The sequence below is a fragment of the Chiloscyllium punctatum genome, chromosome 47 (assembly GCF_047496795.1).
Source record: "Chiloscyllium punctatum isolate Juve2018m chromosome 47, sChiPun1.3, whole genome shotgun sequence".
NCBI classification, from domain to species: Eukaryota; Metazoa; Chordata; class Chondrichthyes; order Orectolobiformes; family Hemiscylliidae; genus Chiloscyllium; species Chiloscyllium punctatum.
This window is the reverse complement of record NC_092785.1, coordinates 44,983,269-45,011,190: the sequence shown is the minus strand read 5'-3', so window position 1 is coordinate 45,011,190 and position 27,922 is coordinate 44,983,269. Positions and strand designations below refer to the sequence as shown.

Below are 27,922 nucleotides of genomic sequence, written 5' to 3'. Positions count from 1 at the left end.
ACGGGGAGAATGGGCAAACTCCCACATGGGACAGATGCCTCGAATTCAGGTTCTGGCGCCGTGAGGCAGCGGTGCTAACCGCTGATCCCACCGTGCTGCCCGTCCCCCCTCCTTCCTCCCTCAGTCATTGGTAACAAGATGGGCGATGACCCTCTCCAGCCGCTCTGTAACACCATGGCACAGCGGAGCCAGCTGGCCATCCTGGCGGCCTGTGTGTGAGCCATGGGCACATCCTGTCTCTTGTCCTCACAAATCTATCCCTTATCAATACCACTCTTCCTCTTGCCTGGCCCCTCACTGCTACCCAAAGCAGAAGGCCGATTAGCAAGTGGGATGGCAGGGGCACCCTGGCCTCCTCTTTCTTGTACGGCCTGGCGTTCACTTACTCCTCTGTGTGACCCCTAGAATGCGCTGTGCTGTGACACCTCTCAGATAGCCCAAAGTGACCCCATGTAAAAGTTGCCCCCTTAGGTCCCTTTTATATCTTTCCCCTCTCATCCTAAACCTATGCCCCTCTAGTTCTGGTCTCCCTGACCCCAGGGAAAAGACTTTGCCTATTTACCCTATCCATGTCCCTCATGATTTTATAAACCTCTATAAGGTCACCCCTCAGCCTCCGACGCTCCAGGGAAAACAGCCCCAGCCTGTTCAGCCTCTCCCTGTAGCTCAAACCCTCCAACCCTGGCAACATCCTTGTAAATCTTTTCTGAACCCTTTCAAGTTTCACAACATCTTTCCGATAGGAAGGAGACCGGAATTGCACGCAATATTCCAACAGTGGCTAACGGAACTGGGGGAAGAGGAAACGATTAGAACTCAAAATCAATGACCTTTCACTTCAACACGCGTGGTATTTGAACCAAAGAAGATTAATTAATAGCGCGGATAAAACCTATTCATTATAATCTTGGAGCCGGTCTGGAGACAGTGGTTACAGGGTGGTGAACACCGGGGACTGAGTATTGAGCGACTTTGGCAAGAGTGAGGCGCTGGTAAAGGGCAGCTCAGGGCCAGCATCCGAGGCAGCGGGAGGGTCGACCTTTCGGGCATCAGCCCTTCATCGGGATTCCTGTCGCCCGAAACGTTGACTGTCCTGCTCCTCGGATGCTGCCCTGAGCTGCTGTGCTTTTCCAGCGCCGTGCTCTTCGGACTCTTGATCTCCAGCATCCTCCCTCCTCCCTACCTCCTGACCTCTTGAAAGGATGGCTGGGTGGGTCACAGAAACAGACAGACCCTTTTGCGGAAGGAGGCTGGGCTGTTTTTGGACAAGATCAAAAAATAAATCGCACGTCCTCAGGTCACAGCCCGACAGATTTATTTGAAACCCCAAGCTTTCAGAGCGCTGATCTTTTGTGGGGTGCTGGTGAGAGAGGGAGAAATTCAGACACAGACTTGGTGAGGAAAAAGGGTCATAGAACTGCTGGGAATGAATTAATCTTTAACCAGCTCGAAGGGAGGGAACAGGTTTCAATCGATCGATATGCAAATCCCAGAATATCTTTCAAGTCACTGTCCTGGGATAAACCGAGGTTTTACCAGGATAGAAGAGGTGTCGTCTCAGGTCAGACAAGACAGTTTTGGTGTGAGGTCTCGTTTGGAAGCTGGGTCTTGTTTCCAAACAGGAATCTACCAACTGCTGGTGGGCACTTCAACTGTGGAGTTGAAGTGCCCATCAGCCATGATTGAAGGGCGGAGTGGACTGGATGGGCCGAATGGCCTTACTTCCACCCCTATGTCTTAGGGTCTTATGGCCCCGTTGACAGACAGCCCGCAAACGATGTGCTTTGGGAACGAAATACCAAATGCCAACGCGAGTCGCTCCGAAACCTTGTGTTTTCAAATATGATGCCCGCACCCACCAATCCCACTGCCCCGTGGCTGAAGACTTCACCCCCCCCCCCAGCTCTGCCGCGGTCCTGTAGCCCTCCTAAATGAACCTGTTGGACCATCACCCCTGGTCCCATGGGCTGGTATTTTTCTGACCTTTTCCAAGCAGTAGGGAGTGACGGGTTTGGGGGTTTTACTGCGGGGGGTGGGGGTTCAGCGCTGGGGTCTCAGCCAAATACACGAACAAGGTGGACGGAGGAATTGAAAGCCCCCGTCTTCAGATTTGCCGACAGAACCCAGCGCGCCAGGAGGGGGAGGGCGGGAGGCTACAGGACGGCTTGGACAGGCTGGTCGAACGGGCGGACAGCACGTGGACGGACGTAGGCCAGCTTCCTCCACTTTGCTGACGAAGAAACAGCAAGGCAGATTGGGTTTCTGAACGGTGGCCGTTCAGGAAGAAGGTGAGACGCAGCGAGACCCAGGGTGTGGCACAGTTGGGCTGAAGGTTGGCACGCGGGTTGGCCAGGAAAGCCAACGCCAGGCTGGCCTGCAGAGCGAGAGGATTTGAGTGTCGGAGTAAGGAGGTCCAGCCTGCAGTTACTCGGGGCCTTGGTGAGGGCCGCTCCCTTGAGGACTGGGCACCGTTTTGGTCTCCTACTCTGAGGGAGGATTGTTCTCGCTTTGAGTCACAGAGACGTACAGCACGGGAAACAGACCCTTCGGCCCAACCCGTCCATGCCCACCCAGATGTCCCAACCCAATCTAGTCCCACCTGCCAGCACCCGGCCCATATCCCCCCAAACCCTTCCTATTCATATACCCATCCAGATGCCTCTTAAATGCTGTAATTGTACCAGCCTCCACCACATCCTCTGGCAGCTCATTCCATACACGTACCACCCTCTGGGTGAAAAAGTTGCCCCTTAGGTCCCTTTTATATCTTTCCCCTCTCACCCTAAACCTATGCCCCTCTAGTTCTGGACTCCCCCACCCCAGGGAAAAGACTTTGTCTATTTATCCTATCCATGTCCCTCATGATTTTGTAAACCTCTATAAGGTCACCCCTCAGCCTCCGACTCTCCAGGGAAAACAGCCCCAGCCTCTCCCTGTAGCTCAAACCCTCCATTCCCAGAAACAGCCCAGTAAGTCTCTTCTGAACCCTCTCTCTCTCTTCACACATAAGAGAACACAAAGAGTACGTACGAAGGCAAGGTGTGTGTGTGTGTGTGTGTTACACAGAGTCTGCAGAGGGTCACAGTTTAACTGAGTAGCACCAACTGAACTAACGTCTTTCAACAGATTGGCAGATAACTGCCATTATATATATTATATATGAGAGAGAGAGTGAGAGAGAGAGAGACATACCGACAGAGACAGAGAGAGAGAGAGACATACCGAGTGAGAGACAGAGAGAGAGAGTGAGAGAAAGACATACCGAGTGAGAGACAGACCGAGGGAGACAGAGAGAGAGAGTGACATGGACAAAGAAAGAGGCAAACAGAGAGAGAAATGCAACAAGGAAGAGACATAGAGAGAAACACGTCAAGGCAGGGAGAGAGGAAAACTGAGTGCCTCCCTCTCTCTATGTCTGTTTCATAGCCCTCCTGTCTCTTTATCTCTCTCTCTCTCTCGGTCTGTCTCTCACATGACATGTCTTTCTCACTCTGTCTATACATCTGTGTCTATTTGTAATGGCAGTTATCTGTCAATCTGATGAGACACACACACACAAACTCTCTCACACACACAAACACACTCATTCACACTCACTCACACAGACACACACTCATATGCAAACTCACTCACACACACACACCCCCACACTCTCACACACACAGAAGCACACTCACACGCAAACTCACTCACACACACACATGCAAACACAGACACACACTCACACGCAAACTCACTCACACACACACATGCACACACACCCTCTCACACACTCACACAAACACCCACACACACTCTCACAATCACACACACACCCACACTCTCACACATACCCCCACACTCTCTCACACACAGCCACACGCTCACACACACATGCATACACACTCACACTCTCTCACACACATGCAAACAGACATACACACACTCACACTCCCACTCTCTCGTGCACACACAGATACACACACACTCTCACACACCCACACACTCTCTCACACACACACAAACACTAACACACACACTCACACACACACACCCACACTCTCTCACACACACCCACACTCACACACACACCCACACTCACACACACACCCACACTCACACATGCGCACACTCACACTCACACATGCACACACTCCCTCTCACACACACACACACCAACACTCTCACACACACATACCCACCCACACACACTCACACACTCTCACACACACACACCCCCACACACACACCCACCTCCCCACACACACACCCACACACACTCACACACCCACACTCTCTCACACACCCACACTCTCTCACACACCCACACTCTCTCTCACACACACTCTCACACACACACACACCCCCACACACACACCCACCTCCCCACACACACACACCCACCTCCCCACACACACACCCACACACACTCACACACCCACACTCTCTCACACACCCACGCTCTCACACACACCCACGCTCTCACACACATACACCCACTCACTCTCTCACACACACACACCCACACACACTCACACACACACCCCACACACACAAACCCCCACTCTCACACACACCCACAGTCTCTCTCACACACACACTCCTCCACACACACACCCACACTCTCTCTCTCAGACGCTCACTCTCACACCCCCACCCACACACACCCACGCTCACTCTCACACCCCCACCCACACACACCCACGCTCTCTCTCTCACACACACCCACACACGCATTCTCTCTCTCACACACACACTCTCACACCTCCACACACCCACACCCTCTCACACACACCCACACTCTCTCTCACACACACTCACTCTCACACCTCCACACACACACACCCACACACACACCCACACTCTCTCACACTCACACCTCCACACACACACACACAGAGGAGGGTAAGGGGTGTGACTGAGAGACAGTCCGGGAGGAGAAACGAGTCAGGCAGCAGAGTTCACCAACCTAGGGGCAAATCTCACACCCTGACGATCAGTGTCTCATTCCCCCCTCCCAGACAGATCTCCCAGAGTGGGGGTCGGCCTGACTGGTCAGTGAACCCACAGCAGACACCGCGTGCTGGAGGCTGAGACAGACCTGCGACCAGTAACTGCTGCGTCTCCTCGTGCTTTCCCAGTACCGAGCGGACGTAGCACCCGTAGGTACCCTCGTCCTGAATGGAGACGTTCCTCAGCTGCAGAGACGCCTCCCCGTGTCCCAGGAGGGACTCGTTCACCTCGGCGCGGTCCCGGAACTGCGGGTGCTGGTTGAGCACGCGGGCAGTGCCATGGTGGTAACTGTAGGCTAACCGGATTTCCTCCAGCCGCAGAGTCCACTCAATGATCAGCCCATCGATGGAGGCTGGCACGAACACACAGGGCAGGACTGCATCTTCACCAACCCGGGCAACACTGGCATTATGGGCACAAACTCCACACACTGTACAGGAGACAATGACGGCCACGCTGGGATATTCGACTCAGCAAGCCTGCACAACTACAATGCCTTCGCCGACAACTCCTGAACGACCTCACTCCCCGCTCCCTGTAATATTCGACACAGTCTAATCCCACTCTCCCCCTCACTCCCCACTCCCGTGAATATCCCACCCAGTCTAATCCCACTCTCCCCCCACTCCCTTTAATATCCCACCCAGTCTAATCCCACTCTCCCCCCACTCCCCTTAATATCCCACCCAGTCTAATCCCACTCTCCCCCCACTCCCTTTAATATCCCACCCAGTCTAATCCCACTCACTCCCCACTCCCTTTAATATCACACCCAGTCTAATCCCACTCTCCCCCCTCACTCCCTTTAATATCCCACCCAGTCTAATCCCACTCTCCCCCCTCACTCCCTTTAATATCCCACCCAGTCTAATCCCACTCTCCCCCCTCACTCCCCACTCCCTTTAATATCCCACCCAGACTAATCCCACTCTCCCCCCTCACTCCCCACTCCCTTTAATATCCCACCCAGTCTAATCCCACTCTCCCTCACCATTCCCTTTAATATCCCACCCAGTCTAATCCCACTCTCCCTCACCATTCCCTTTAATATCCCACCCAGTCTAATCCCACTCTCCCCCTCACTCCCCACTCCCTTTAATATCCCACCCAGTCTAATCCCACTCTCCCCCCTCAGTCCCCACTCCCTTTAATATCCCACCCAGTCTAATCCCACTCTCCCCCCTCACTCCCCACTCCCTTTAATATCCCACCCAGTCTAATCCCACTCTCCCCCCTCACTCCCTTTAATATCCCACCCAGTCTAATCCCACTCTCCCCCTCACTCCCTTTAATATCCCACCCAGTCTAATCCCACTCTCCCCCCTCACTCCCCACTCCCTTTAATATCCCACCCAGTCTAATCCCACTCTCCCCCCTCACTCCCCACTCCCTTTAATATCCCACCCAGTCTAATCCCACTCTCCTCCCTCACTCCCTTTAATATCCCACCCAGTCTAATCCCACTCTCCCCCCTCACTCCCCACTCCCTTTAATATCCCACCCAGTCTAATCCCACTCTCCCCCCTCCCTCCCTTTGATATCCCACCCAGTCTAATCCCACTCTCCCCCCTCACTCCCCACTCCCTTTAATATCCCACCCAGTCTAATCCCACTCTCCCCCCTCACTCCCTTTAATATCCCACCCAGTCTAATCCCACTCTCCCCCCCTCACTCCCCACTCCCTTTAATATCCCACCCAGTCTAATCCCACTCTCCCCCCTCACTCCCTTTAATATCCCACCCAGTCTAATCCCACTCTCCCCCCTCCCTCCCTTTAATATCCCACCCAGTCTAATCCCACTCTCCCCCCTCACTCCCCACTCCCTTTAATATCCCACCCAGTCTAATCCCACTCTCCCCCCTCACTCCCCACTCCCTTTAATATCCCACCCAGTCTAATCCCACTCTCCCCCCTCACTCCCTTTAATATCCCACCCAGTCTAATCCCACCCTCCCCCTCACTCCCCACTCCCTTTAATATCCCACCCAGTCTAATCCCACTCTCCCACCTCACTCCCTTTAATATCCCACCCAGTCTAATCCCACTCTCCCCCCTCCCTCCCTTTAATATCCCACCCAGTCTAATCCCACTCTCCCCCCTCACTCCCCACTCCCTTTAATATCCCACCCAGTCTAATCTCACTCTCCCCCTCACTCCCTTTAATATCCCACCCAGTCTAATCCCACTCTCCCCCCTCACTCCCCACTCCCTTTAATATCCCACCCAGTCTAATCCCACTCTCCCCCTCACTCCCTTTAATATCCCACCCAGTCTAATCCCACTCTCCCCCTCACTCCCTTTAATATCCCACCCAGTCTAATCCCACTCTACCCCCTCACTCCCTTTAATATCCCACCCAGTCTAATCCCACTCTACCCCCTCACTCCCTTTAATATCCCACCCAGTCTAATCCCACTCTCCCCCCTCACTCCCTTTAATATCCCACCCAGTCTAATCCCACTCTCCCCCCTCACTCCCTTTAATATCCCACCCAGTCTAATCCCACTCTCCCCCCTCACTCCCCACTCCCTTTAATATCCCACCCAGTCTAATCCCACTCACCCCCCTCACTCCCTTTAATATCCCACCCAGTCTAATCCCACTCTCCCCCCTCAGTCCCCACTCCCTTTAATATCCCACCCAGTCTAATCCCACTCTACCCCCTCACTCCCTTTAATATCCCACCCAGTCTAATCCCACTCTACCCCCTCACTCCCTTTAATATCCCACCCAGTCTAATCCCACTCTCCCCCCTCACTCCCTTTAATATCCCACCCAGTCTAATACCACTCTCCCCCCTCACTCCCCACTCCCTTTAATAACCCACCCAGTCTAATCCCACTCTCCCCCCTCCCTCCCTTTAATATCACACCCAGTCTAATCCCACTCTACCCCCTCACTCCCTTTAATATCCCACCCAGTCTAATCCCACTCTCCCCCCTCAGTCCCCACTCCCTTTAATATCCCACCCAGTCTAATCCCACTCTCCCCCCTCACTCCCTTTAATATCCCACCCAGTCTAATCCCACTCTCCCCCCTCACTCCCCACTCCCTTTAATATCCCACCCAGTCTAATCCCACTCTCCCCCCTCACTCCCCACTCCCTTTAATATCCCACCCAGTCTAATCCCACTCTCCCCCCTCACTCCCTTTAATATCCCACCCAGTCTAATCCCATCCTCCCCCCTCACTCCCTTTAATATCCCACCCAGTCTAATCCCACTCTCCCCCCTCACTCCCTTTAATATCCCACCCAGTCTAATCCCACTCTCCCCCCTCACTCCCTTTAATATCACACCCAGTCTAATCCCACTCTCCCCCCTCACTCCCTTTAATATCCCACCCAGTCTAATCCCACTCTCCTCCCTCACTCCCCACTCCCTTTAATATCCCACCCAGTCTAATCCCACTCTCCCCCCTCACTCCCCACTCCCTTTAATATCCCACCCAGTCTAATCCCACTCTCCCCCCTCACTCCCCACTCCCTTTAATATCCCACCCAGTCTAATCCCACTCTCCCCCCTCACTCCCTTTAATATCCCACCCAGTCTAATCCCATCCTCCCCCCTCACTCCCTTTAATATCCCACCCAGTCTAATCCCACTCTCCCCCCTCACTCCCTTTAATATCCCACCCAGTCTAATCCCACTCTCCCCCCTCACTCCCTTTAATATCACACCCAGTCTAATCCCACTCTCCCCCCTCACTCCCTTTAATATCCCACCCAGTCTAATCCCACTCTCTCCTCACTCCCCACTCCCTTTAATATCCCACCCAGTCTAATCCCACTCTCCCCCCTCACTCCCTTTAATATCCCACCCAGTCTAATCCCACTCTCCCCCCTCACTCCCTTTAATATCCCACCCAGTCTAATCTCACTCTCCCCCCTCACTCCCCACTCCCTTTAATATCCCACCCAGTCTAATCCCACTCTCCCCCCCTCACTCCCCACTCCCTTTAATATCCCACCCAGTCTAATCCCACTCTCCCCCTCACTCCCTTTAATATCCCACCCAGTCTAATCCCACTCTCCCCCTCACTCCCCACTCCCTTTAATATCCCACCCAGTCTAATCCCACTCTCCCCCCTCACTCCCTTTAATATCCCACCCAGTCTAATCCCACTCTCCCCCCTCACTCCCTTTAATATCCCACCCAGTCTAATCCCAATCTCCCCCCCCACTCCCTTTAATATCCCACCCAGTCTAATCCCACTCTCCCCCTCACTCCCCACTCCCGTTAGTATCCCACCCAGTCTAATCCCACTCTCCCCCTCACTCCCCACTCCCTTTAATATCCCACCCAGTCTAATCCCACTCTCCCCCTCCCTCCCTTTAATATCCCACCCAGTCTAATCCCACTCTCCCCCCTCACACCCCACTCCCTTTAATATCCCACCCAGTCTAACCCCACTCTGCCCCCTCACTCCCCACTCCCTTTAATATCCCACCCAGTCTAATCCCACTCTCCCCCCTCCCTCCCTTTAATATCCCACCCAGTCTAATCCCACTCTCCCCCCCCACTCCCTTTAATATCCCACCCAGTCTAATCCCACTCTCCCCCCCCACTCCCTTTAATATCCCACCCAGTCTAATCCCACTCTCCCCCCTCACTCCCTTTAATATCCCACCCAGTCTAATCCCACTCTCCCCCCTCACTCCCCCCTCCCTTTAATATCCCACTCAGTCTAATCCCACTCTCCCCCCTCACTCCCCACTCCCTTTAATATCCCACCCAGTCTAATCCCACTCTACCCCCTCACTCCCCACTCCCTTTAATATCCCACCCAGACTAATCCCACTCTCCCCCCTCACTCCCCACTCCCTTTAATATCCCACCCAGTCTAATCCCACTCTCCCCCCTCACTCCCTTTAATATCCCACCCAGTCTAATCCCACTCTCCCCCCTCACTCCCTTTAATATCCCACCCAGTCTAATCCCACTCTCCCCCCTCACTCCCCACTCCCTTTAATATCCCACCCAGACTAATCCCACTCTCCCCCCTCACTCCCCACTCCCTTTAATATCCCACCCAGTCTAATCCCACTCTCCCCCCTCACTCCCCACTCCCTTTAATATCCCACCCAGACTAATCCCACTCTCACACCTCACTCCCTTTAATATCCCACCCAGACTAATCCCACTCTCCCCCCTCACTCCCTTTAATATCCCACCCAGACTAATCCCACTCTCCCCCTCACTCCCCACTCCCTTTAATATCCCACCCAGTCTAACCCCACTCTCCCCCCTCACTCCCTTTAATATCCCACCCAGTCTAATCCCACTCTCCCCCCTCCCTCCGTTTAATATCCCACCCAGTCTAATCCCACTCTCCCCCCTCACTCCCCACTCCCTTTAATATCCCACCCAGACTAATCCCACTCTCCCCCCTCACACCCCACTCCCTTTAATATCCCACCCAGTCTAATCCCACTCTCCCCCCTCACTCCCTTTAATATCCCACCCAGACTAATCCCACTCTCCCCCCTCACTCCCCACTCCCTTTAATATCCCACCCAGTCTAATCCCACTCTCCCCCCTCACTCCCCACTCCCTTTAATATCCCACCCAGTCTAATCCCACTCTCCCCCCTCCCTCCCTTTAATATCCCACCCAGTCTAATCCCACTCTCTCCCCTCACTCCCCACTCCCTTTAATATCCCACCCAGTCTAACCCCACTCTCCCCCCTCACTCCCTTTAATATCCCACCCAGTCTAATCCCACTCTCCCCCCTCCCTCCGTTTAATATCCCACCCAGTCTAATCCCACTCTCCCCCCTCACACCCCACTCCCTTTAATATCCCACCCAGTCTAATCCCACTCTCCCCCCTCACTCCCTTTAATATCCCACCCAGACTAATCCCACTCTCCCCCCTCACACCCCACTCCCTTTAATATCCCACCCAGTCTAATCCCACTCTCCCCCCTCACTCCCTTTAATATCCCACCCAGACTAATCCCACTCTCCCCACTCACTCCCCACTCCCTTCAATATCCCACCCAGTCTAATCCCACTCTCCCCCCTCACACCTCACTCCCTTTAATATCCCACCCAGTCTAATCCCACTCTCCCCCCTCACTCCCTTTAATATCCCACCCAGTCTAATCCCACTCTCCCCCCTCACTCCCCACTCCCTTTAATATCCCACTCAGTCTAATCCCACTCTCCCCCCTCACTCCCCACTCCCTTTAATATCCCACCCAGTCTAATCCCACTCTCCCCCCTCACACCTCACTCCCTTTAATATCCCACCCAGACTAATCCCACTCTCCCCCCTCACACCCCACTCCCTTTAATATCCCACCCAGTCTAATCCCACTCTCCCCCCTCCCTCCCTTTAATATCCCACCCAGTCTAATCCCACTCTCCCCCTCACTCCCTTTAATATCCCACCCAGTCTAATCCCACTCTCCCCCATCCCTCCCGTTAATATCCCACCCAGTCTAATCCCACTCTCCCCCCTCCCTCCCTTTAATATCCCACCCAGTCTAATCCCACTCACCCCCCTCCCTCCCTTTAATATCCCACCCAGTCTAATCCCACTCTCCCCCCTCACACCCCACTCCCTTTAATATCCCACCCAGTCTAATCCCACTCTCCCCCCTCCCTCCCTTTAATATCCCACCCAGTCTAATCCCACTCTCCCACTCCCTCCCTTTAATATCCCACCCAGACTAATCCCACTCTCCCCCCTCACTCCCTTTAATATCCCACCCAGTCTAATCCCACTCTCCCCCCTCACTCCCTTTAATATCCCACCCAGACTAATCCCACTATCCCCCCTCACTCCCTTTAATATCCCACCCAGTCTAATCCCACTCTCCCCCTCACACCTCACTCCCTTTAATATCCCACCCAGTCTAATCCCACTCTCCCCCCTCACACTTCACTCCCTTTAATATCCCACCCAGTCTAATCCCACTCTCCCCGTCACAACCCACTCCCTTTAATATCCCACCCATTCTAATCCCACTCTCCCCCCTCACTCCCCACTCCCTTTAATATCCCACCCAGTCTAATCCCACTCTCCCCCCTCACTCCCCACTCACTGTATATATCCCAACCAGTCTAATCCCACTCTCGTCCCTCACTCCCCACTCCCTTTAATATCCCACCCAGTCTAATCCCACTCTCCCCCCTCACTCCCCACTCCCTTTAATATCCCACCCAGTCTAATCCCACTCTCCCCCCTCACTCCCCACTCACTGTATATATCCCAACCAGTCTAATCCCACTCTCGTCCCTCACTCCCCACTCCCTTTAATATCCCACCCAGTCTAATCCCACTCTCCCCCTCACTCCCCACTCCCTTTAATATCCCACCCAGTCTAATCCCACTCTCCCCCCTCACTCCCTTTAATATCCCACCCAGTCTAATCCCACTCTCCCCCTCACTCCCTTTAATATCCCACCCAGTCTAATCCCACTCTCCCCCTCACTCCCTTTAATATCCCACCCAGTCTAATCCCACTCTCCCCCCTCACTCCCCACTCCCCACTCCCTTTAATATCCCACCCAGTCTAATCCCACTCTCCCCCCTCACACTCCACTCCCTTTAATATCCCACCCAGTCTAATCCCACTCTCCCCCCTCACACCCCACTCCCTTTAATATCCCACCCAGTCTAATCCCACTCTCCCCCCTCACTCCCTTTAATATCCCACCCAGTCTAATCCCACTCTCCCCCCTCACTCCCCACTCCCTTTAATATCCCACCCAGTCTAATCCCACTCTCCCCCCTCACACCCCACTCCCTTTAATATCCCACCCAGTCTAATCCCACTCTCCCCCCTCACTCCCCACTCCCTTTAATATCCCACCCAGTCTAATCCCACTCTCCCCCTCACTCCCTTTAATATCCCACCCAGTCTAATCCCACTCTCCCCCCCCACTCCCTTTAATATCCCACCCAGTCTAATCCCACTCTCCCCCCTCACTCCCTTTAATATCCCACCCAGTCTAATCCCACTCTCCCCCCCTCACTCCCTTTAATATCCCACCCAGTCTAATCCCACTCTCCCCCCTCACTCCCTTTAATATCCCACCCAGTCTAATCCCACTCTCCCTCCCCACTCCCTTTAATATCCCACCCAGTCTAATCCCACTCTCCCCCCTCACACCCCACTCCCTTTAATATCCCACCCAGTCTAATCCCACTCTCCCCCCTCACTCCCCACTCCCTTTAATATCCCACCCAGTCTAATCCCACTCTCCCCCCTCACTCCCTTTAATATCCCACCCAGTCTAATCCCACTCTCCCCCCTCACTCCCCATTCCCTTTAATATCCCACCCAGTCTAATCCCACTCTCCCCCCTCACTCCCTTTAATATCCCACCCAGTCTAATCCCACTCTCCCCCCTCAGTCCCCACTCCCTTTAATATTCCACCCAGTCTAATCCCACTCTCTCCCCTCACTCCCCACTCCCTTTAATATCCCACTCAGTCTAACCCCACTCTCCCCCTCACTCCCCATTCCCTTTAATATCCCACCCAGTCTAATCCCACTCTCCCCCCTCACTCCCTTTAATATCCCACCCAGTCTAATCCCACTCTCCCCCCTCAGTCCCCACTCCCTTTAATATTCCACCCAGTCTAATCCCACTCTCTCCCCTCACTCCCCACTCCCTTTAATATCCCACTCAGTCTAACCCCACTCTCCCCCTCACTCCCCACTCCCTTTAATATCCCACCCAGTCTAATCCCACTCTCTCCCCTCACTCCCCACTCCCTTTATTATCCCACCCAGTCTAATCCCACTCTCCCCCCTCACTCCCCACTCCCTTTAATATCCCACCCAGTCTAATCCCACTCTCCCCCCTCACTCCCCCCCCTTTAATATCCCACCCAGTCTAATCCCACTCTCCCCCCTCACTCCCCACTCCCTTTAATATCCCACCCAGTCTAATCCCACTCTCCCCCCTCACTCCCTTTAATATCCCACCCAGTCTAATCCCACTCTCCCCCTCCCTCCCTTTAATATCCCACTCAGTCTAACCCCACTCTCTCCCCTCACTCCCCACTCCCTTTAATATCCCACAGTCTAATCCCACTCTCTCCCCTCACTCCCCACTCCCTTTAATATCCCACAGTCTAATCCCACTCTCCCCCCTCACTCCCCACTCCCTTTAATATCCCACCCAGTCTAATCCCACTCTCCCCCCTCACTCCCTTTAATATCCCACCCAGTCTAATCCCACTCTCCCCCCTCACTCTCTTTTAATATCCCACACAGTCTAATCCCACTCTCCCCCCTCACTCCCTTTAATATCCCACCCATTCTAATCCCACTCTCCCCCCTCACTCCCCACTCCCTTTAATATCCCACCCAGTCTAATCCCACTCTCCCCCCTTCCTCCCTTTAATATCCCACCCAGTCTAATCCCACTCTCCCCCCTCACTCCCTTTAATATCCCACCCAGTCTAATCCCACTCTCCCCCCTCAATCCCCACTCCCTTTAATATCCCACCAAATCTAATCCCACTGTCCCCCCTCACTCCCCCCTCCCTTTAATATCCCACCCAGTCTAATCCCACTCTCCCCCCTCACTCCCCACTCCCTTTAATATCCCACCCAGTCTAATCCCACTCTCCCCCCTCACTCCCCACTCCCTTTAATATCCCACCCAGTCTAATCCCACTCTCCCCCTCACTCCCTTTAATATCCCACCCAGTCTAATCCCACTCTCTCCCCTCACTCCCTTTAATATCCCACCCAGTCTAATCCCACTCTCCCCCCTCACTCCCTTTAATATCCCACCCAGTCTAATCCCACTCTCCCCCTCACTCCCTTTAATATCCCACCCAGTCTAATCCCACTCTCCCCCTCACTCCCTTTAATATCCCACCCAGTCTAATCCCACTCTCCCCCCTCACTCCCTTTAATATCCCACCCAGTCTAATCCCACTCTCCCCCTCACTCCCTTTAATATCCCACCCAGTCTAATCCCACTCTCCCCCTCACTCCCTTTAATATCCCACCCAGTCTAATCCCACTCTCCCCCCTCACTCCCTTTAATATCCCACCCAGTCTAATCCCACTCTCTCCCCTCACTCCCCCCTCCCTTTAATATCCCTCCCAGTCTAATCCCACTCTCCCCCGTCACTCCCCACTCCCTTTAATATCCCACCCAGTCTAATCCCACTCTCCCCCCTCACTCCCCACTCCCTTTAATATCCCACCCAGTCTAATCCCACTCTCTCCCCTCACTCCCCATTCCCTTTAATATCCCACCCAGTCTAATCCCACTCTCCCCCCTCACTCCCTTTAATATCCCACCCAGTCTAATCCCACTCTCCCCCCTCACTCCCCACTCCCTTTAATATCCCACCCAGTCTAATCCCACTCTCCCCCCTCACTCCCCCACTCCCTTTAATATCCCACCAGTCTAATCCAACTCTCCCCCCTCACTCCCTTTAATATCCCACCCAGTCTAACCCCACTCTCTCCCCTCACTCCCCCCTCCCTTTAATATCCCACCCAGTCTAATCCCACTCTCCCCCCTCACTCCCTTTAATATCCCACCCAGTCTAATCCCACTCTCCCCCCTCACTCCCTTTAATATCCCACCCAGTCTAACCCCACTCTCCCCCCTCACTCCCCCCTCCCTTTAATATCCCACACAGTCTAATCCCACTCTCCCCTCACTCCCCCCTCCCTTTAATATCCCACCCAGTCTAATCCCACTCTCTCCTCACATCTCCGCCCCCTTTAATATCCCACCCAGTCTAATCCCACTCTCCCCCCTCACTCCCCACTCCCTTTAATATCCCACCCAGTCTAATCCCACTCTCCCCCTCACTCCCCACTCCCTTTAATATCCCACTCAGTCTAACCCCACTCTCCCCCTCACTCCCCACTCCCTTTAATATCCCACCCAGTCTAATCCCACTCTCCCCCCTCACACCCCACTCCCTTTAATATCCCACCCAGTCTAATCCCACTCTCCCCCCTCACTCCCCACTCCCTTTAATATCCCACCCAGTCTAATCCCACTCTCCCCCCTCACTCCCTTTAATATCCCACCCAGTGTAATCCCACTCTCTCCCCTCACTCCCCACTCCCTTTAATATCCCACCCAGTCTAATCCCACTCTCCCCCCTCACTCCCCACTCCCTTTAATATCCCACCCAGTCTAATCCCACTCTCCCCCCTCACTCCCGTTAATATCCCACCCAGTCTAATCCCACTCTCCCCCCTCACTCCCCACTCCCTTTAATATCCCACAGTCTAATCCCACTCTCCCCCCTCACTCCCCACTCCCTTTAATATCCCACCCAGTCTAATCCCACTCTCCCCCCTCACTCCCTTTAATATCCCACCCAGTCTAATCCCACTCTCCCCCCTCCCTCCCTTTAATATCCCACCCAGTCTAATCCCACTCTCCCCCCTCACTCCCTTTAATATCCCACCCAGTCTAATCCCACTCTCCCCCCTCACTCCCCACTCCCTTTAATATCCCACCCAGTCTAATCCCACTCTCCCCCCTCACTCCCTTTAATATCCCACCCAGTCTAATCCCACTCTCCCCCCTCCCTCCCTTTAATATCCCACCCAGTCTAATCCCACTCTCCCCCCTCACTCCCCACTCCCTTTAATATCCCACCCAGTCTAATCCCACTCTCCCCCTCACTCCCCACTCCCTTTAATATCCCACCCAGTCTAATCCCACTCTCCCCCCTCACTCCCCACTCCCTTTAATATCCCACCCAGTCTAATCCCACTCTCCCCCCTCCCTCCGTTTAATATCCCACCCAGTCTAATCCCACTCTCCCCCCTCACACCCCACTCCCTTTAATATCCCACCCAGTCTAATCCCACTCTCCCCCCTCACTCCCTTTAATATCCCACCCAGACTAATCCCACTCTCCCCCCTCACACCCCACTCCCTTTAATATCCCACCCAGTCTAATCCCACTCTCCCCCCTCACTCCCTTTAATATCCCACCCAGACTAATCCCACTCTCCCCACTCACTCCCCACTCCCTTTAATATCCCACCCAGTCTAATCCCACTCTCCCCCCTCACACCTCACTCCCTTTAATATCCCACCCAGTCTAATCCCACTCTCCCCCCTCACTCCCTTTAATATCCCACCCAGTCTAATCCCACTCTCCCCCCTCACTCCCCACTCCCTTTAATATCCCACTCAGTCTAATCCCACTCTCCCCCCTCACTCCCCACTCCCTTTAATATCCCACCCAGTCTAATCCCACTCTCCCCCTCACTCCGCACTCCCTTTAATATCCCACCCAGTCTAATCCCACTCTCCCCCTCACTCCCCACTCCCTTTAATATCCCACTCAGTCTAATCCCACTCTCCCCCCTCACTCCCCACTCCCTTTAATATCCCACCCAGTCTAATCCCACTCTCCCCCCTCACTCCCCACTCCCTTTAATATCCCACCCAGTCTAATCCCACTCTCCCCCCTCACACCTCACTCCCTTTAATATCCCACCCAGACTAATCCCACTCTCCCCCTCACTCCCCACTCCCTTTAATATCCCACCCAGTCTAATCCCACTCTCCCCCCTCCCTCCGTTTAATATCCCACCCAGTCTAATCCCACTCTCCCCCCTCACTCCCTTTAATATCCCACCCAGTCTAATCCCACTCTCCCCCTCACACCCCACTCCCTTTAATATCCCACCCAGTCTAATCCCACTCACCCCCCTCCCTCCCTTTAATATCCCACCCAGTCTAATCCCACTCTCCCCCCTCCCTCCCTTTAATATCCCACCCAGTCTAATCCCACTCTCCCCCCTCACTCCCCACTCCCTTTAATATCCCACCCAGTCTAATCCCACTCTCCCCCTCACTCCCCACTCCCTTTAATATCCCACCCAGTCTAATCCCACTCTCCCCCCTCACTCCCCACTCCCTTTAATATCCCACCCAGTCTAATCCCACTCTCCCCCCTCCCTCCGTTTAATATCCCACCCAGTCTAATCCCACTCTCCCCCCTCACACCCCACTCCCTTTAATATCCCACCCAGTCTAATCCCACTCTCCCCCCTCACTCCCTTTAATATCCCACCCAGACTAATCCCACTCTCCCCCCTCACACCCCACTCCCTTTAATATCCCACCCAGTCTAATCCCACTCTCCCCCCTCACTCCCTTTAATATCCCACCCAGACTAATCCCACTCTCCCCACTCACTCCCCACTCCCTTTAATATCCCACCCAGTCTAATCCCACTCTCCCCCCTCACACCTCACTCCCTTTAATATCCCACCCAGTCTAATCCCACTCTCCCCCCTCACTCCCTTTAATATCCCACCCAGTCTAATCCCACTCTCCCCCCTCACTCCCCACTCCCTTTAATATCCCACTCAGTCTAATCCCACTCTCCCCCCTCACTCCCCACTCCCTTTAATATCCCACCCAGTCTAATCCCACTCTCCCCCTCACTCCGCACTCCCTTTAATATCCCACCCAGTCTAATCCCACTCTCCCCCTCACTCCCCACTCCCTTTAATATCCCACTCAGTCTAATCCCACTCTCCCCCCTCACTCCCCACTCCCTTTAATATCCCACCCAGTCTAATCCCACTCTCCCCCCTCACTCCCCACTCCCTTTAATATCCCACCCAGTCTAATCCCACTCTCCCCCCTCACACCTCACTCCCTTTAATATCCCACCCAGACTAATCCCACTCTCCCCCTCACTCCCCACTCCCTTTAATATCCCACCCAGTCTAATCCCACTCTCCCCCCTCCCTCCGTTTAATATCCCACCCAGTCTAATCCCACTCTCCCCCCTCACTCCCTTTAATATCCCACCCAGTCTAATCCCACTCTCCCCCTCACACCCCACTCCCTTTAATATCCCACCCAGTCTAATCCCACTCACCCCCCTCCCTCCCTTTAATATCCCACCCAGTCTAATCCCACTCTCCCCCCTCACACCCCACTCCCTTTAATATCCCACCCAGTCTAATCCCACTCTCCCCCCTCCCTCCCTTTAATATCCCACCCAGTCTAATCCCACTCTCCCCCTCACTCCCTTTAATATCCCACCCAGTCTAATCCCACTCTCCCCCATCCCTCCCTTTAATATCCCACCCAGTCTAATCCCACTCTCCCCCCTCCCTCCCTTTAATATCCCACCCAGTCTAATCCCACTCTCCCACTCCCTCCCTTTAATATCCCACCCAGTCTAATCCCACTCTCCCCCCTCACTCCCTTTAATATCCCACCCAGTCTAATCCCACTCTCCCCCCTCACTCCCCACTCCCTTTAATATCCCACCCAGACTAATCCCACTATCCCCCCTCACTCCCTTTAATATCCCACCCAGTCTAATCCCACTCTCCCCCTCACACCTCACTCCCTTTAATATCCCACCCAGTCTAATCCCACTCTCCCCCCTCACACTTCACTCCCTTTAATATCCCACCCAGTCTAATCCCACTCTCCCCGTCACAACCCACTCCCTTTAATATCCCACCCATTCTAATCCCACTCTCCCCCCTCACTCCCCACTCCCTTTAATATCCCACCCAGTCTAATCCCACTCTCCCCCCTCACTCCCCACTCACTGTATATATCCCAACCAGTCTAATCCCACTCTCGTCCCTCACTCCCCACTCCCTTTAATATCCCACCCAGTCTAATCCCACTCTCCCCCCTCACTCCCCACTCCCTTTAATATCCCACCCAGTCTAATCCCACTCTCCCCCCTCACTCCCCACTCACTGTATATATCCCAACCAGTCTAATCCCACTCTCGTCCCTCACTCCCCACTCCCTTTAATATCCCACCCAGTCTAATCCCACTCTCCCCCTCACTCCCCACTCCCTTTAATATCCCACCCAGTCTAACCCCACTCTCCCCCCTCACTCCCTTTAATATCCCACCCAGTCTAATCCCACTCTCCCCCCTCACTCCCTTTAATATCCCACCCAGTCTAATCCCACTCTCCCCCCTCACTCCCCACTCCCCACTCCCTTTAATATCCCACCCAGTCTAATCCCACTCTCCCCCCTCACACTCCACTCCCTTTAATATCCCACCCAGTCTAATCCCACTCTCCCCCCTCACACCCCACTCCCTTTAATATCCCACCCAGTCTAATCCCACTCTCCCCCCTCACTCCCTTTAATATCCCACCCAGTCTAATCCCACTCTCCCCCCTCACTCCCCACTCCCTTTAATATCCCACCCAGTCTAATCCCACTCTCCCCCCTCACACCCCACTCCCTTTAATATCCCACCCAGTCTAATCCCACTCTCCCCCCTCACTCCCCACTCCCTTTAATATCCCACCCAGTCTAATCCCACTCTCCCCCTCACTCCCTTTAATATCCCACCCAGTCTAATCCCACTCTCCCCCCTCACTCCCTTTAATATCCCACCCAGTCTAATCCCACTCTCCCCCCTCACTCCCTTTAATATCCCACCCAGTCTAATCCCACTCTCCCCCCCTCACTCCCTTTAATATCCCACCCAGTCTAATCCCACTCTCCCCCCTCACTCCCTTTAATATCCCACCCAGTCTAATCCCACTCTCCCCCCTCCCTCCCCACTCCCTTTAATATCCCACCCAGTCTAATCCCACTCTCCCCCCTCACACCCCACTCCCTTTAATATCCCACCCAGTCTAATCCCACTCTCCCCCCTCACTCCCCACTCCCTTTAATATCCCACCCAGTCTAATCCCACTCTCCCCCCTCACTCCCTTTAATATCCCACCCAGTCTAATCCCACTCTCCCCCCTCACTCCCCATTCCCTTTAATATCCCACCCAGTCTAATCCCACTCTCCCCCCTCAGTCCCCACTCCCTTTAATATCCCACCCAGTCTAATCCCACTCTCTCCCCTCACTCCCCACTCCCTTTAATATCCCACTCAGTCTAACCCCACTCTCCCCCTCACTCCCCACTCCCTTTAATATCCCACCCAGTCTAATCCCACTCTCTCCCCTCACTCCCCACTCCCTTTATTATCCCACCCAGTCTAATCCCACTCTCCCCCCTCACTCCCCACTCCCTTTAATATCCCACCCAGTCCAATCCCACTCTCCCCCCTCACTCCCTTTAATATCCCACCCAGTCTAATCCCACTCTCCCCCCTCACTCCCTTTAATATCCCACCCAGTCTAATCCCACTCTCCCCCTCCCTCCCTTTAATATCCCACCCAGTCTAATCCCACTCTCACTCCCCACTCCCTTTAATATCCCACCCAGTGTAATCCCACTCTCTCCCCTCACTCCCCACTCCCTTTAATATCCCACCCAGTGTAATCCCACTCTCCCCCCTCACTCCCCACTCCCTTTAATATCCCACAGTCTAATCCCACTCTCTCCCCTCACTCCCCACTCCCTTTAATATCCCACAGTCTAATCCCACTCTCCCCCCTCACTCCCCACTCCCTTTAATATCCCACCCAGTCTAATCCCACTCTCCCCCCTCACTCCCTTTAATATCCCACCCAGTCTAATCCCACTCTCCCCCCTCACTCTCTTTTAATATCCCACACAGTCTAATCCCACTCTCCCCCCTCACTCCCTTTAATATCCCTCCCATTCTAATCCCACTCTCCCCCCTCACTCCCCACTCCCTTTAATATCCCACCCAGTCTAATCCCACTCTCCCCCCTTCCTCCCTTTAATATCCCACCCAGTCTAATCCCACTCTCCCCCCTCACTCCCTTTAATATCCCACCCAGTCTAATCCCACTCTCCCCCCTCAATCCCCACTCCCTTTAATATCCCACCCAGTCTAATCCCACTCTCCCCCCTCACTCCCCCCTCCCTTTAATATCCCACCCAGTCTAATCCCACTCTCCCCCCTCACTCCCCACTCCCTTTAATATCCCACCCAGTCTAATCCCACTCTCCCCCCTCACTCCCCACTCCCTTTAATATCCCACCCAGTCTAATCCCACTCTCCCCCCTCACTCCCCACTCCCTTTAATATCCCACCCAGTCTAATCCCACTCTCCCCCTCACTCCCTTTAATATCCCACCCAGTCTAATCCCACTCTCCCCCCTCACTCCCTTTAAAATCCCACCCAGTCTAATCCCACTCTCCCCCTCACTCCCTTTAATATCCCACCCAGTCTAATCCCACTCTCCCCCTCACTCCCTTTAATATCCCACCCAGTCTAATCCCACTCTCCCCCCTCACTCCCTTTAATATCCCACCCAGTCTAATCCCACTCTCCCCCCTCACTCCCTTTAATATCCCACCCAGTCTAATCCCACTCTCCCCCCTCACTCCCTTTAATATCCCACCCAGTCTAATCCCACTCTCCCCCCTCACTCCCTCATTCCCTTTAATATCCCACCCAGTCTAATCCCACTCTCCCCCCTCACTCCCCCCTCCCTTTAATATCCCACCCAGTCTAATCCCACTCTCCCCCCTCATTCCCTTTAATATCCCACCCAGTCTAATCCCACTCTCCCCCCTCACTCCCCCCTCCCTTTAATATCCCACCCAGTCTAATCCCACTCTCCCCCCTCACTCCCTTTAATATCCCACCCAGTCTAACCCCACTCTCTCCCCTCACTCCCCCCTCCCTTTAATATCCCACCCAGTCTAATCCAACTCTCCCCCCTCACTCCCTTTAATATCCCACCCAGTCTAACCCCACTCTCTCCCCTCACTCCCCCCTCCCTTTAATATCCCACCCAGTCTAATCCCACTCTCCCCCCACTCCCTTTAATATCCCACCCAGTCTAATCCCACTCTCCCCCCTCACTCCCTTTAATATCCCACCCAGTCTAATCCCACTCTCCCCCCACTCCCTTTAATATCCCACCCAGTCTAATCCCACTCTCACTCCCCACTCCCTTTAATATCCCACCCAGTGTAATCCCACTCTCTCCCCTCACTCCCCACTCCCTTTAATATCCCACAGTCTAATCCCACTCTCTCCCCTCACTCCCCACTCCCTTTAATATCCCACAGTCTAATCCCACTCTCCCCCCTCACTCCCCACTCCCTTTAATATCCCACCCAGTCTAATCCCACTCTCCCCCCTCACTCCCTTTAATATCCCACCCAGTCTAATCCCACTCTCCCCCCTCACTCCCTTTAATATCCCACCCAGTCTAATCCCACTCTCCCCCCTCCCTCCCTTTAATATCCCACCCAGTCTAATCCCACTCTCCCCCCTCACTCCCCACTCCCTTTAATATCCCACCCAGTCTAATCCCACTCTCCCCCCTCACTCCCTTTAATATCCCACCCAGTCTAATCCCACTCTCCCCCCTCACTCCCTTTAATATCCCACCCAGTCTAATCCCACTCTCCCCCCTCACTCCCTTTAATATCCCACCCAGTCTAATCCCACTCTCCCCCCTCACTCTCTTTAATATCCCACACAGTCTAATCCCACTCTCCCCCCTCACTCTCTTTAATATCCCACCCAGTCTAATCCCACTCTCCCCCCTCACTCTCTTTAATATCCCACACAGTCTAATCCCACTCTCCCCCTCACTCCCCGCTCCCTTTAATATCCCACCCAGTCTAATCCCACTCTCCCCCCTCACTCCCCACTCCCTTTAATATCCCACCCAGTCTAATCCCACTCTCCCCCCTCACTCCCCACTCCCTTTAATATCCCACCCAGTCTAATCCCACTCTCCCCCCTCACTCCCTTTAATATCCCACCCAGTCTAATCCCACTCTCCCCCCTCACTCCCTTTAATATCCCACCCAGTCTAATCCCACTCTCCCCCCTCACTCCCTTTAATATCCCACCCAGTCTAATCCCACTCTCCCCCCTCACTCCCTTTAATATCCCACCCAGTCTGATCCCACTCTCCCCCCTCACTCCCCACTCCCTTTAATATCCCACCCAGTCTCATCCCCCATACATCTCCCAGTCCATGTCTTACCTGACCAGAGGACCACGTAAACGCGAGGTAGATTGAGCCATGGAGTTTGGAGAAATGTCATTGTGGATTGACTGATATGCTTCTTGTAACTGGCCCTCTGCAGTTTACTGACAGAAACCGCAATAGCCTTCATCCCCAAACTGTAACTCCTTCCTTTCAGACCTGTTGGCTTCAGTCCTGCATTCTCCTGCTCTACCCCACCTCAGTATAGGTGACCTCTCGCCATCTTGCTCAGGACATCTGCACAGGAGAAACCTTCACCCATTACATTGCACACCATTGTGATACAGGGTCAGTACTGAGGGAGGGCCGCACTGTCGGAGGGTCAGTACTGAGGAAGGGCCGCAATGTCGGAGGATCAGTACTGAGGGAGTGCCGCACTGTCGGAGGGTCAGTACTGAGGGAGTGCCGCACTGTCGGAGGGTCAGTACTGAGGGAGTGCCGCACTGTCGGAGGGTCAGTACTGAGGGAGTGCCGCACTGTCGGAGGGTCAGTACTGAGGGAGGGCCGCACCGTCGGAGGGTCAGTACTGAGGGAGCGCCGCAATGTCGGAGGGTCAGTACTGAGGGAGGGCCACACTGTCGGAGGGTCAGTACTGAGGGAGGGCCGCACTGTCGGAGGGTCAGTACTGAGGAAGTGCCGCACTGTCGGAGGGTCAGTACTGAGGGAGGACCGCACTGTCGGAGGGTCAGTACTGAGGGAGTGATTGAAGAGGTGCAGGTGGATTCTGTTTTGTGTGTCCCATACTTTCCCCGTGACTATGTGACTAAGTACAGCACGCCTCTGTGTAAACATACACTGGCATCAATCCTGCATGCCCACAACCAGTTCGCCCTCTCTCCCCGACTTGGTTGGTCGAAGTGTTCCCACCCACAGTCCCTCCTGTTTTGGCTTTTCTGGGCCTGCGCCCAGATTTATTGCATCAGACTTGCTTCCCGTCTCCTTGAACGGGTCAAATGAACGCTTTGTAACCACGGCCCCCACATTGGTGGGGAGGATCAGAAACTGTCTGCCCACGGTCTTTCAGAGACGGAGACAGAGAGAGGAGAGTGAGAGAGACAGAGAGAGTTAGAGAGAGAGACAGACAAAGAGAGAGACAGAGAGAGTGAGAGACAGACAGACAGAGAGACAGAGAGAGAGGTGCAGAGAGAGAGAGACGGAGAGACAGAGAGTGAGAGACAGACAGAGACAGAGAGAGAGAGAGAAACAGAGAGAGAAAAACAGAGAGAGAGAGTGAAAGAGAGAGAGAGAGAGGGAAAGACAGAGAGAGCGAGACAGAGAGAGAAAAACAGAGACAGAGAGCGAGAGACAGAGTCAGACAGAGAAACAGAGAGAGAGAGAAAAACAGAGAGAAAAACAGAGAGAAAAACAGAGAGAGAAACAGAGAGAGAAACAGAGAGAGAGAAACAGAGAGAGAGAAAAACAGAGAGACGGCGTAATTCAGGAAGGTGGCAGAGATGGGCAGACTGAGACAGTTAGATGAGAGAGAGAGAGAGAGAGCACAGGAGTGTGGTAGACCGAGATGGAGAGTGACAGAAAGACACCAAGGGAGAGGTTTGGTGTCATAATTCCACTGCCGCGGATCAAAGCAATCTTATTGAGGGAGAGCGATAGACAGAATACTGAGAAGAAGGAAGACAGTCGTCAGAGAGATAGGGAGGGGGGAGAAAGAGAGAGAGAGACAGTGGGGGTCAGAGAGAGAGAGTTTGAGGCAGTGGGAGGGTCAGAGGCTGAGAGAGAGTGAGATACTAAAATAGTTTCACATTACCCTCCTACCTTAGTCCCCAGCATACATTGGGTTGCTGACCCATTCACTGCTTGGCAATGTTTGACTAAACCAGGAGAGAGAGAGAGAGAGAGAGAGAGACGCGACGGAGAGAGAGAGAGAGACAGGACTGAGAGAGAGAGAGAGAGAGAGGAGGTGGGAGCGAGAGAGAGAGACAGGACTGAGAGAGAGAGGAGGTGGGAGCGAGAGAGAGAGAGAGAGAGAGAGAGAGAGAGAATGTGCAGTGTCATATAATCCAGTCAGGACAAATTGCACAGACCATTAAGCAATTTCTCAACTAGAGAGAGAGAGAGAGAGAGAGAACGAGGGACAGAGTGAGAGCGACAGAGAGAGAAGAGGGACACAGAGAGTAAACAAACAGACTGAGAGACAAAGAGAGAGAGAGAGCATGAGATAGAGAGACTGTGAGAGACAGAGACAGGTGGACAGAGAGAGAGAGAAAATAAAGTTGTGGAATGTGGGCGGCACGGTAGCCAGAGACCTGGGTTCAATTCCCACCTCAGGCGACTGTCTGTGTGGAGTTTGCACATTCTCCCTGTGTCTGTGTGGGTTTCCTCCGGGTGCTCCGGTTTCCTCCCACAGTCCAAAGATGTGCAGGTTAGGGTGGATTGGCCATGCTAAATTACCCCATAGTGTTCAGGGATGTGTAGGTTAGGGTGGATTGGCCATGCTAAATTACCCCATAGTGTTCAGGGATGTGTAGGTTAGGGTGGATTGGCCATGCTAAATTACCCCATAGTGTTCAGGGATGTGTAGGTTAGGGTGGATTGGCCATGCTAAATTACCCCATAGTGTTCAGGGATGTGTAGCTTAGGGTGGATTGGCCATGCTAAATTACCCCATAGTGTTCAGGGATGTGTAGGTTAGGGTGGATTGGCCATGCTAAATTACCCCATAGTGTTCAGGGATGTGTAGCTTAGGGTGGATTGGCCATGCTAAATTACCCCATAGTGTTCAGGGATGTGTAGGTTAGGGTGGATTGGCCATGCTAAATTACCCCATAGTGTTCAAGGATGTGTAGGTTAGGGTGGATTGGCCATGCTAAATTACCCCATAGTGTCAGGGATGTGGAGGTTAGGGTGGATTGGCCATGCTAAATTACCCCATAGTGTTCAGGGATGTGTAGGTTAGGGTGGATTGGCCATGCTAAATTACCCCATAGTGTCAGGGATGTGGAGGTTAGGGGGGATTGGTCATGCTAAATTACCCCATAGTGTCAGGGATGTGGAGGTTAGGGTGGATTGGCCATGCTAAATTACCCCATAGTGTTCAGGGATGTGTAGGTTAGGGTGGATTGGCCATGCTAAATTACCCCATAGTGTTCAGGGATGTGTAGGTTAGGGTGGATTGACCATGCTAAATTACCCCATAGTGTTCAGAGATGTGTAGGTTAGGGTGGATTGACCATGCTAAATTACCCCATAGTGTTCAGGGATGTGCAGGTTAGGGTGGATTGGCCATGCTAAATTACCCATAGTGTTCAGGGATGTGTAGGTTAGGGTGGATTGGCCATGCTAAATTACCCCAGAATGTTCAGGGATGTGTAGGTTAGGGTGGATTGGCCATGCTAAATTACCCCATAGTGTTCAAGGATGTGTAGGTTAGGGTGGATTGGCCATGCTAAATTACCCCATAGTGTCAGGGATGTGGAGGTTAGGGTGGATTGGCCATGCTAAATTACCCCATAGTGTTCAGGGATGTGGAGGTTAGGGTGGATTGGCCATGCTAAATTACCCCATAGTGTTCACGGATGTGTAGGTTAGGGTGGATTGGCCATGCTAAATTACCCCATAGTGTTCAGGGATGTGTAGGTTAGGGTGGATTGACCATGCTAAATTACCCCATAGTGTTCAGAGATGTGTAGGTTAGGGTGGATTGACCATGCTAAATTACCCCATAGTGTTCAGGGATGTGCAGGTTAGGGTGGATTGGCCATGCTAAATTACCCATAGTGTTCAGGGATGTGTAGGTTAGGGTGGATTGGCCATGCTAAATTACCCCAGAATGTTCAGGGATGTGTAGGTTAGGGTGGATTGGCCATGCTAAATTACCCCATAGTGTTCAAGGATGTGTAGGTTAGGGTGGATTGGCCATGCTAAATTACCCCATAGTGTCAGGGATGTGGAGGTTAGGGTGGATTGGCTATGCTAAATTACCCCATAGTGTTCAGGGATGTGTAGGTTAGGGTGGATTGGCCATGCTAAATTACCCCATAGTGTCAGGGATGTGGAGGTTAGGGGGGATTGGCCATGCTAAATTACCCCATAGTGTCAGGGATGTGGAGGTTAGGGGG

The 27,922-nt window shown here is 53.6% G+C and overlaps 1 protein-coding gene across 2 annotated transcripts in view; it reads right to left on the bottom strand.

Moving 5' to 3' along the window:
* Nucleotides 1-26,042, bottom strand: part of LOC140468622 (butyrophilin-like protein 10) — a 44,017-nt gene extending 17,975 nt beyond the window's left edge. The window contains exons 1-3 of one of the 2 annotated variants that reach the window (XM_072564725.1): nt 25,620-26,042; nt 23,844-24,083; nt 5,081-5,422 (exon numbers count right to left, since the gene is read on the bottom strand). In XM_072564725.1, the coding sequence (XP_072420826.1) occupies nt 5,081-5,422; nt 23,844-23,976 (475 nt within the window). In that variant the 5' untranslated portion in view covers nt 23,977-24,083; nt 25,620-26,042. Of the gene's footprint in view, nt 1-5,080; nt 5,423-23,843; nt 24,084-24,640; nt 25,200-25,619 lie in introns of those variants that run through there. The other variant, XM_072564726.1, reaches the window with a different exon arrangement.
* Between the last annotated feature and the right edge of the window lie 1,880 nt (nt 26,043-27,922).